Source organism: Necator americanus, chromosome III (assembly GCF_031761385.1).
Source record: "Necator americanus strain Aroian chromosome III, whole genome shotgun sequence".
Classification (NCBI taxonomy): Eukaryota; Metazoa; Nematoda; class Chromadorea; order Rhabditida; family Ancylostomatidae; genus Necator; species Necator americanus.
Genome location: NC_087373.1, coordinates 24,076,999 through 24,087,210, shown reverse-complemented (window position 1 = coordinate 24,087,210; position 10,212 = coordinate 24,076,999). Strand labels below are relative to the sequence as shown.

At 42.6% G+C, this 10,212-nt stretch overlaps 2 protein-coding genes across 2 annotated transcripts; one reads left to right on the top strand and one right to left on the bottom strand.

Annotated features, from left to right (window-relative positions):
- Position 1: 1 nt before the first annotated feature.
- On the bottom strand, positions 2-306 carry RB195_010722 (uncharacterized protein; the record flags this gene model as incomplete). The annotated part of the gene is made up of 2 exons (XM_064191850.1): positions 2-69; positions 126-306. 2 exons carry the CDS (start codon positions 304-306, stop codon positions 2-4), a joined length of 249 nt encoding a protein of 82 aa, XP_064049433.1.
- Positions 307-5,096: 4,790 nt separating this feature from the next.
- Positions 5,097-9,340, top strand: RB195_010721 (uncharacterized protein; the record flags this gene model as incomplete). Its single annotated transcript, XM_064191849.1, has 6 exons — positions 5,097-5,147; positions 7,327-7,445; positions 7,516-7,601; positions 7,654-7,754; positions 9,134-9,236; positions 9,294-9,340. 6 exons carry the CDS (start codon positions 5,097-5,099, stop codon positions 9,338-9,340), a joined length of 507 nt encoding a protein of 168 aa, XP_064049432.1.
- Between the last annotated feature and the right edge of the window lie 872 nt (positions 9,341-10,212).

Here is a 10,212-nt window from a genome sequence, read left to right as displayed (position 1 = left end):
ACTAGCAAAGAAGCGCTGTGACAACAACGAAGACCAAATCACACAACGAAGCGACTCGCACAACCATCGCTGCGAAAGGATGTCTGACACCAGACCTTTCATTCTCAGTGCTGCACATATCTTACCGTAATTGGTCAAACGCGACACTAACGAAAGGTAACACTTCCAGAAACTGAAGAACCCCGAAAGAGCAACAAATGAACCGGCTGATTCGTCATATGTTTCTCCTAGGTTCACCTCGTGACCGCATTCGGTTGCCCGCCGCGCTCGTCCTTTAAGATGGCGCCGCAGAGCGCAGAAGCTCATACGGGCAGGTTCCTCGCAGTTTTGGACTTGTTTGAAGTATGCTTCTCATCAGTTCATCTATTAAATAAATCCCTTAATTGGATCGAATGAATAGAAAGGGGGCCCCTAAGTTGTGTTTTACTTCACGTCGTTAGGAGAGCGCACTCTCCTCGTCGAAAGCCGGTCTGCAGCTAGTTCGATTCGATGCATCTTTTACTTCTGAGACAAAGTTCTGCGTGGCATGCTACCTGGTTATCATCGGTAATGGAACTACGAAGAATAAGTAAAGTAGGAGCCGGGTCGTCAAAAGCTGATCGTTGACTGCTCTACAGCTTATGGTCGTATTCAGGCGTGTGGCACCTCCTTTTCTTGTGTGATGCAGAGCGTGTAACCAATCCTTTTGGCGAGCTCAAGGTGCTGTGGATGGTGGAATAAGTAAGTACGACAACAGACACGAACACAGATACCAGTGAGTAAATAAGTAACACTATAGAGATTTAGTAATTTTATGAGATATTTGTTCTTAGTAAAGGTTAAAACGTCTGATGTTAGTCAATTCGCTTAGGATGCGCCACTGCGTTTGATTCAACTCAGAATAGTTCGAGGTTTACGAACTCGTAACTAGCATGTGCAATGAATTCCTGAGGCTAGCTCATGTATGAAGTCAGTGTTTTTATCCTCCCAGACAAGTCTGCAACCCATGTGTCGACTCCGGCACTCGGATGAAGCGCTCGGTAGGTACTAAGGCGGAATCGAACTTCCGATCGATCATGCTCAACCACAACGGAGTCTCTTACCGTCTGCGGGCGGGTTTGGCGCAGTCAGTTAGAGGTCCGCTGTAGCCAAAGTGTCGATGGTTCCAAATCGTCCTAGTGGCAACCAAGCCTTCCACAAGTCGAGTCGCTCCTAAGTCGATATATGGGTAACCCTTCATCCGAGTGAAGGAGTCGACACATAGGTAGCAGACGTGTTTGGGAGGATAAAAACACTGACTTGACACATCGGCTAGCCCCGCAAATCATTGCACAGGCCAATTACTCGTTCGTAAACCTCAAACGATTCTGAGTTGAAGTGAACGCGGTGGCGCATCCTAAGCGGATTGATTAACGCCAGACACTTTATCCTTCTTATCCTTTATACAACGTATATACATCGTTGAAAACAGAACGAGAATGCAAACTAGCACGACAAGAAGAAATTAAAAAACGGCGCTTCAGCCCTGATGTAGGCGAGAAGGCATACCCCACCAAGCACCGTTCATTCATTCACCGTCCATCCACACTTTCTACTGTGATCCCTTCAATAGACAGGCCACTCTTAGTTCATCACCTTCGCGGTCCGACTTGTCTTCATGGTGTAAAGGATCGTAGTGCTCCCGGTTCCCACAGGATCAAGTCGTAACTTCTGCTTACAGCTTAACTGACTGCCAGGCTTCATCAATACCTTAACAAGATTCTTCACACCTTCAAGGTTTTTAACTAGTAAAAAACTGCAAGATCATGTTGTCCTAGAAGAACATCTACTTGACATCGGCAACAAATTGTTCACTGTAATCTGCGGGAACTTTACAGGGGTGATCGCATTACTGTGGTTTCCTTACTGAATCAAAACTGAGCGCAAACAGGGGTCTGAAAAGGACTCAGAATATGCATGAATGCTATTTGGAACTTACCGAAGTATCGCGAGGACACAAGATACTCATCAGAAATCAGAAAGGAGGGAAGAAAAGAACTCAATAAAGGCCGATTTCAACAAAACGTATGGAGAAGTCATTCTGCGGCTATGCACAGAAAAAGTGACATTACTTAACAGTAGATGAGTTTTTCCATTCACGCATAATGAAACGAATATATCCAAAGAATCCAGTTATCTTCGCAGAAATGAGTCGGATAATCGAAATAGTGACTTCTGAAATGATCGAGAGAAAATAAGATGTCTGTTGAGCACAAAAGTGTCGAGAATTTAGCGAAGAAAACCAGATTCACTTGACCCTGTTCTCGCTTCTTTGACAACACTTTCTTCCTTTTCTCACCCTCTCAGACCAAAACAGAATCAGGAAGGAAACGCTTTCAGCGCAATGGAAAGGGATATGCCCGCAGTGTCTGGCTCGAAAGGAGGTTCTGTCCGACGTCTTCACGGCGTACCGCACAACGTCCACAAAATACGGAACTCCTTTGAAAAGACGCAGTTACTTGGGGGAGGTCAAAACGACATAAAGCACGGTGCACAGCGACTAGAATAGGAGAGTGGCCTCACTACAGTTTGCGGTTCACCGATGGTCCCATGTCGGTTCCAACCGCCATCTCCCCCGGGCCGCTTCGAGCACAACGGCATAAAGCACGGTGCGTAAGCGATGTGCTTTATGTCTTTTTGTCGTTTTGACTCGACTATAGTTTAGGAGCGTTTGTCGTGGACATTTCCACTCCAACTCCAGCTCACCTGAGAACTTTTCCAACTTTCTGATATCCTATCTTTAATCAAACGCTTTCTGGTGGTGTGGGCGTGACGTAGTGGGAGATTCTTGCAGAATCTTCGCGATTGGTCGTTCGCCACCACTCAGGGCCAAGAAAGACTTATTACTGGACTATGGGATCAATAAATCTGAGTTGAATTAGTCTGAGAGGTCAAGAAGCACCCTGATACTCAACTTGATTGGTCCCCGCAAGGCTGCATATGCGTCCATCAAACCTCGACGATTCTGACATGAAGCCGAACGCTTTCGCACGCACCAATGAGACCTATCAGTATTGAGCCTTCAATCCTTTCACTCCTCTAATTGCTGATAGCATAGATGTAGAGCGAAAAAAGAAAAGAAAAACTTCGTTCGTCTATGTTCTCCATTTGAAAGAAACTAAGGCAGCTTATTATAGAATAATTTCAATTTAGAGGACACTATTCACTCAAATATTGATAAGAAATGAACCCATAAGTTAACGGCAGTATATCAAGAAATTGAAGTGGTACGGAAACCTGGGAAATCACAGATATTGCGGGTTACGGGAACGAGCGCAGCCCCACTCAATCCCCCTAGTTGTCCTTAAAAAACAGTGTGGAGACTTTTATAGTTCCTGCGTGGTATGTAAGAACGGAAATCCTGGTGCTCGCGCCGCGTCCACGAGGGAACGGCCGAAGACTAACGAGGTCTTGTCACTGGCCTATTCAAGTAAAACTAATAAACAGGCTGCTAAGGAGACCGGAAGCGTGTACAAGGGCGCGCGTCCTAACGTATCTCTTATTAAAGGCATCACCCCACAAATCTGAGGTGGTACGGATTTCAAGTGGAGTATTCGTATACGGCACAGTAGATTATGGAGAGGGGGTGATTCCGTCCATTTCTTCCTAATTGCCGTAAAAAACGGTCCGGATGATGCGGCGCATGCACAAGGTTGGTGTGCTCCAATCGAACTCGTTGTAGGAAATAGCGCGCCAGATCGCTCGAAGCCGTTTCGTCCGGGCCGTTTTTTACGGCAATTAGGAAGAAATGGACGGAACCACCCTTCTCTCCATAATCTTCCGTATACGAATACTCCAACTGAAATCCGTTCCTCAGACTCGTGGGGTGATGCCTTTAACTTAAACTTTGATTACCTTTTCCCACGCTATTTTTTTGGGATAACTGGAGAGAACTGAGCTAGGCCACGCTCGTTTCGGTAATCCACATGCTCAGCGTTTTCTCTGGAGTTTCTGTACCACACTAGTTTTTTGATACGCTCAATTTTAGTGTCGAGTATTCCTACATTAAATCTAGTACGGTTCCAGACAAGGCTGGTACGCGTTTGTCGATTCTGGAGGGATGAAAAGCTTAGTTGGCCTTAGGGCAGTTTCGGACTATCGATCGTGAAGGAACAGCCGAAGCTCTTACCGACGTAGCTACTCCATAGGGTAGGATAAAAATACAATAAAATATTAAAATAAATAAAATAATAGTAATAATAAATGATAAATAAATAGACGTAAGGTCGGTTACTTATTTTTTTCACACATAACTACCGTTTACAATTTCGTAGCTTCTCAATCACACATTGCTGATCAACCATTGATGTATTCACTATGTTTACCGCTTATTGATTACTACCGAGCAAAGTTAGGTGTGCATGGGGTTTTTGTGTACCCGTTATAAAAGCAGATCGAGAAGTAGACTTGTCTTAAGAAAGTCCGTCGTTGCATGAGTTTACGGCAGTTTATGAAAAATGAAAAAAATGAGAAATCTTTTACTGCACACCTCTTTTGCTCCTGCCCTCGACTTGCCCGACCAGAAGTAATTCTTCCATTAGTCTCTAACATTTTTGAACATTCTAGCAACGGCTTCTCCACTCTCGAGAAATGCTGAACAACACTGGACTAACGTGTCCCTTAAGAAAAAATTCCAATTCTTTTCTTAAATTCAGAAAGGTCTTCGGTTCGTGCCTTTCTTGCTTTTTCATTTTCTTTGCGCTGACAAGCTGTCCTCGAAAACGAGTCGAAGCACTGTCTGAACTCAAAAAAGTTGGAATTTCTCTTAAAGGACACGTTAGTCCAGTGTTCCATCTGTGATATTTTTCTCCGCCAAGTTGACGACTTAGAGGTTCCAAGAATCTGTGGTAATCTGTAGAAGAAGAGATTCTCAGTTGGATTCCCTGTAATGTATAGACCTTTCGAGTTCCCCTCTCGAACTATTAGGATGCCAGTGGCTTGACTTCAGGTAATTATTTGACTAAGAATAACTTGAGGGGATGTTTGTGACCTTATGATGAACGTTGTGCCCATAACGACCACTACTCACGGTCCTCATTCTTCTGAAGGTCCAACTTTCCCAAAGAAGCATCGCGTTAATGGATTTCAGCTCCATAAGATGTCCCATCTGTCTCGACATTATGGTGCAGGTTGGTCTCGAACAATATGATATTGAATTTTTAAAGGTTTTCATGAAATTCCATGGCGCAGCAGCATTTATGTGATCGTTTCTATCAATGTTTGTACCATCAATACTGTTACCTTTTGTGCTATCAAACCTCTCTTTTCTGTGTTACCATAGCACAATTTCAGGATCCTTAATGTTCAGCAATCTCTCGAACCATAAAATTGATAGCAATGTAAAAACGGTCTATACATCTCAGTGTCGGCTAGATCAATGACACCATGCTGCTCTAAACCTTTAAATTGGAGAATATCCTATTTTCTAACTCTCTGCATCTTCTTATCTTTTTATCCTTCCAGTTTTTTTTTCCACAAGTGTGAGAAAGGTATTAGTATCTAATTCCCAAATAACAACAGAATAACAAATTTCCTCTGCCTCCTCCTCTGATTTTTGTCAGGAGACAAAAATTTGATTCATTTCATCCGAGGCAGTGACCACTTAATTAAAGCAACTGTATAGTTGTGTCAAAACGACATGAAGCACGGTGCAGTTGCGCAAGCGGTTGCGCTCGAAACGGCGCGGTGGAGATAGCCGTTGGAGCCGAGATGGGACTACCGCTAGCTGCAGCAGTGAACGGTGGCGGCAGAGATGCAAATTCGATCCTAACCGTTGCGCTCCATCGCACCGTTTCGACCGCAATCGCTTACGTAACTGCACCGTGTTTCATGTTGTTTTGACTCCACTACAGGTTGAAGTTCCCACAACAAACAAAGAATACAAAAGACTAACTATTTCAAAAAAAAAATCGAAATTTGCAATTGGCAGAGATTACCGTGCCTTATGTTGCCTTATTAAGGATATAAGCATAAAAATTCCCTCTGAGAAATCTGGCAGTGCATAAATGTCTTCTCGCTTCAGTTCAGTTCTCGATGGGTAGAATATTAGCCTTGAAGTAATAAAGTCTGCCCTCTGTAGAGTCTGCAGGAAAATTATCGACCGGACTTGACGACGTCTTAGCGGCGGATCGAATATCACCTACTGGCGGTCTCGTGGCACTGTCGCCTGTTTGCATCCGTAATTGGTAAATGCATGGACCCTGCTAAAATGATGAGCACTACTTACTGAATCGGTGGATTGAGCGTGATTTTTGCTGTTCTGCTTGCTACGTTAAAGCCATATGCGTGCTGCAAATTTGCGCCAACTCGGGTATTGTTCATAGCTGCGATATTGAGGACCAGGACTCCTCTTAGGAGTGGTCTAGCTCATAGGGTGCAGTTCAAGTGATGAGGATCCCTTCGCCAACTGACCAAAACCGAAGTGGTCCTTTCGCCAACCGTTCAAAAATGAAGGGAAAAATGAATACGGAGCTCCGCCTCCGACTACGACAGCTATGATATTGTTTCCTGCTAGCGTCAGAGAAGTAGACGAAGGTGTACAAGCACTGCACAGTTTCCACCTCAGAGTTGCAAGCATCACTGAACTCAAACAGAGATCCAGTTTTGATCTGCTACTCGTTATTCTATCACTTATTTTCTGCTCATAAAGAGGTTCTGGCTTCCTTAATACATTTAAAAATCAACAGCTCAGAATACTCTCGGTCCATGGATTATCTTTTCAAACTTCAATAATGGAGGATGAACCGATATATGAATGTATGGCAGTCATCGAATTGCCGTAATGAGGATTTCTTTCTGATGAGCGAGAAATTTCTGATCATGCATGAGCATATAACAGGGAAGGGTTGAAGGGCAATTTTGGAAAGGCATATTTGATTTTGACCTGATCCTTGTCACACTCCTGACAACAAGCATAGGTCCGATGTGGAAATTGTGTTAAATAGTTGCGGCATCGAAACGACTCCCATCCCAGTCTTCTGGTCGTAAACTTTGCGGAAATTTTACATTTGTTTCTCGGGTGGATATCGGTCCTGATGGCCTGCTTCAAGGAAAAAAGTGGTCTGAAATACAATACTGAACAAATCAGCAGAAATTTGAGTTTGAAAAATAAAAAAATAGCAGAGTTATAAATTTATAAGTCAAAAATAGCAAAGAATCCAAAAACCAAGGCAGTAACTCTGCGCTATCTATTTTCTGTTCTTGTGTTTTCTTCTATAATACCAACATCGCATTACCTCCCGATGATGCTGGCTGCGAGTTAGTCCACTAAGGCAGCATGTTGCGCCCCGTATACACTTCTTGTTACAGGCATTTGCATTGAAATGTGGTCATTCCTTCTGTGAGGTGTGCCTTGATGAAGCCGTCAACTTCGATGATCGATGCCCTGAGTGTCGGAACCCTACCCAGGGAATCTGCATCCCTAACTTGTGGGACTTCTACACTTTTTCGTCAATGTTACCATCTATCTATGGTTCGAAAGTGTGAAGAAATGTTTAGACGACTGAACGACTGCATTTACACTATTGTGAAGAGAAGCAATGAAACGTTACATGTGTACAACGAGCGAAGAGCGCAAAATGAAGGTATAACCTACATTCCAGCTTGTTCAATTTCCGTGGGAACAATCTATTTCAGTGCAAATCCTCAAACGAAGACAGGCACGAGTTTTACTGTTTTCGGTGCTTCATATGGCTGAAAAACCGCTAACTTCGGAGGAGATCGAAGAGGAATGGAAGGTGAAAAAGAATTATTCAGCCAACTAATTCTGGTGCTTTTTAGCAGAAGGGCAAGGGGAGGGTAAATAAAGAAGGAAGAGGGTGTGTGGAGCAGAGGAATAGCGCGTCTTGGTTTTTCCAGACGCGCCGCGCCGCTGAACGCAACTGGTGGCGACTATATGTGCTTCTTCATTGCAATAACACAATTAAAGGCTACATAACCACATAATCTCATTTATTTGAGTTCGACACACATAGTTGTTTGTCGGAGACCTTTTTTTGGTTTCATCACTCCCTCTTTTCACACTCTAACTACTTTTCGAACCTCACGCGAAAGTTAACCTTTCACTCTGCAAGACGGTTTCCGACTTTTTGATGCTATCGATTCTTGTTTTTTCAGACAATTGAAATGGAGTGCCAGGTGGACGAAATGGAATGTTTTCGACACCATTTGTTTTTTGCATTTAGTTAAGGCGATAAGGCCGCTGAAGCTGCGATTGGTGTTGTGCACGGAGAAGGAGCAGTGCTCGAAAACAGCACTTGTCCTTTGTCTTCGCGCTTCAAAATTGGTGATTTTGATGTAAAAAATCTAGAAAACGGATTACACATAAGATCCCCCCAATTGTCACCGTTGATGGATTTTTTTTCAGTTTTCTTAAAAGCAGAACATGAACGACGAATTAACCGACAGCATACTCTCTAGTGTTGTTTTGTTTATCGTTTCGAACAACTTCCCTTCACTGCTCAATAGTTTTTCGATTCTCTCATTGCTTTTTTCAAAAAATTTTATGATGGTTTTCAAAGCCTTTCCTTCTTTTCTATTTTTTTTAAAATAGATCACTCTATATTTTCCATGTACAATGCAGCGGCGTTATCACCTCGTTTAGTTGTGAAGAAGAACCTGAATTTGTCGCAAATCCCCCGTTTGTTAACTTGACGCTCCATTTTTCAGTGATCAAAAAAGAAATAAGAATCAATAGAATCTAAAAAATTGAAATTGCACTTCTTTGTAGAGTGAGCATCGAATGATATATAACAATTCGAAAGAACTTTTGGCTTTTGTGCGTATTTTTCATTCCGAGAAAAATTACGACTTATTCAACTCAATATGGATTTGTAACTCATAGTGCCTTCGAAAAGACAGAGATCCACCAGATTCATCTACTGTGACGATGGCATGTTTGCAAATTATCCCTAATGAAGGTTCCACTCATTCAAATATAATGAATCAATAAATATTTCGTTTCCTTAGTCATTATTGAATTCCTACAAAGAGAACGCCCATAGTACGACTAGTTACTAGAAAAAAAAACTACTTCCTGGATGGTTCTATTTCTTCATTCCTCACATGCCGCTGAAAGGAGCCAAAATTGTAATTCTAAAGATTAAATCGGTTTCAGCGCATGCGCGGTTGCAATTCCTTGCCTGCAGGTCTCACCAACGAAATGTTGCGCATGGTCAACTCCAATAAAAGGTGCTTTGAAGTGGTCCGACACGGTGACGGTGAGATCTTTAGCCCTTTGTAACAGCTGCTAACAGTATTTGGTTAACTTCTTCCAGAAATACGGGTGTCGCTGAGAAAATCTCCTTCTGGTGAGCTTCATTGATTGACTCCGACAACTACTTGCTGTCATTTTTTGCAGTCTTGTGGTTCAAGTTGTTTGAGTGTCTTTAGAAAATAAATATTTCTGGCAAAGTCCTTGAAAGTACAGACAGTCTACTCCCTTCTCGTATCAGTAAAATTTATCGAATTTAAGGTCTGTTCTGCACTTGCCGACAGAGAATAAATGCTGAATGATTTTTTTTTTCGCTTTCAGACACAAATATAGGATCCTCTTGAATGGTTCCATGCAATTAAACATTCGCTAGGCGTGATCATTTCTTGTATTGGATTTCTTGAAATCTCTGCAATATATGGAGAGGACCGACTTGAACCCTCTTCTGACGTAGAATTGGTTTCATGCCCTAGATAAAAATGTGTGTGTGACAGAAATTCTATAACAAACTGACAACAACCTCTTATCAAATCTTCCCTTATCTTTGCTACTTCCTATTCGAACAAGCAATGTCTCGGCTCCTTTCGTTTGATTAATTTTCATTTGGAACAGTTAGCTGCAATCACTGACCTTTCAAAATTTTGTCGGTGTACTTTCGGTATTGTCGAGCGAAAAGTGCTTGTCTTAGGAAGGAACCAGTTTTCGATCGCTCTCTTCTTTTTTATTGGTTTACGTTGCACCTCTATAACGTTAAGATAGGAAATTAGAGGATTCTGTAAATTAGATGCGATAGAGAGCGAAGTGTGCCAAACTTCTTCGTTTTATAAAAGTGGTAGTGTCATCGTAGCTCTCTACAGTCTCCGTAACATCTGGTCATCATACGATCCATCCTACTCGACTGCAACGCACGCCAGGCTAGGGTGTGACTGTTTTCATCTGTACATTTTACAGTTGCGAATCCGTGTGCTTGAAGACGGCACCCT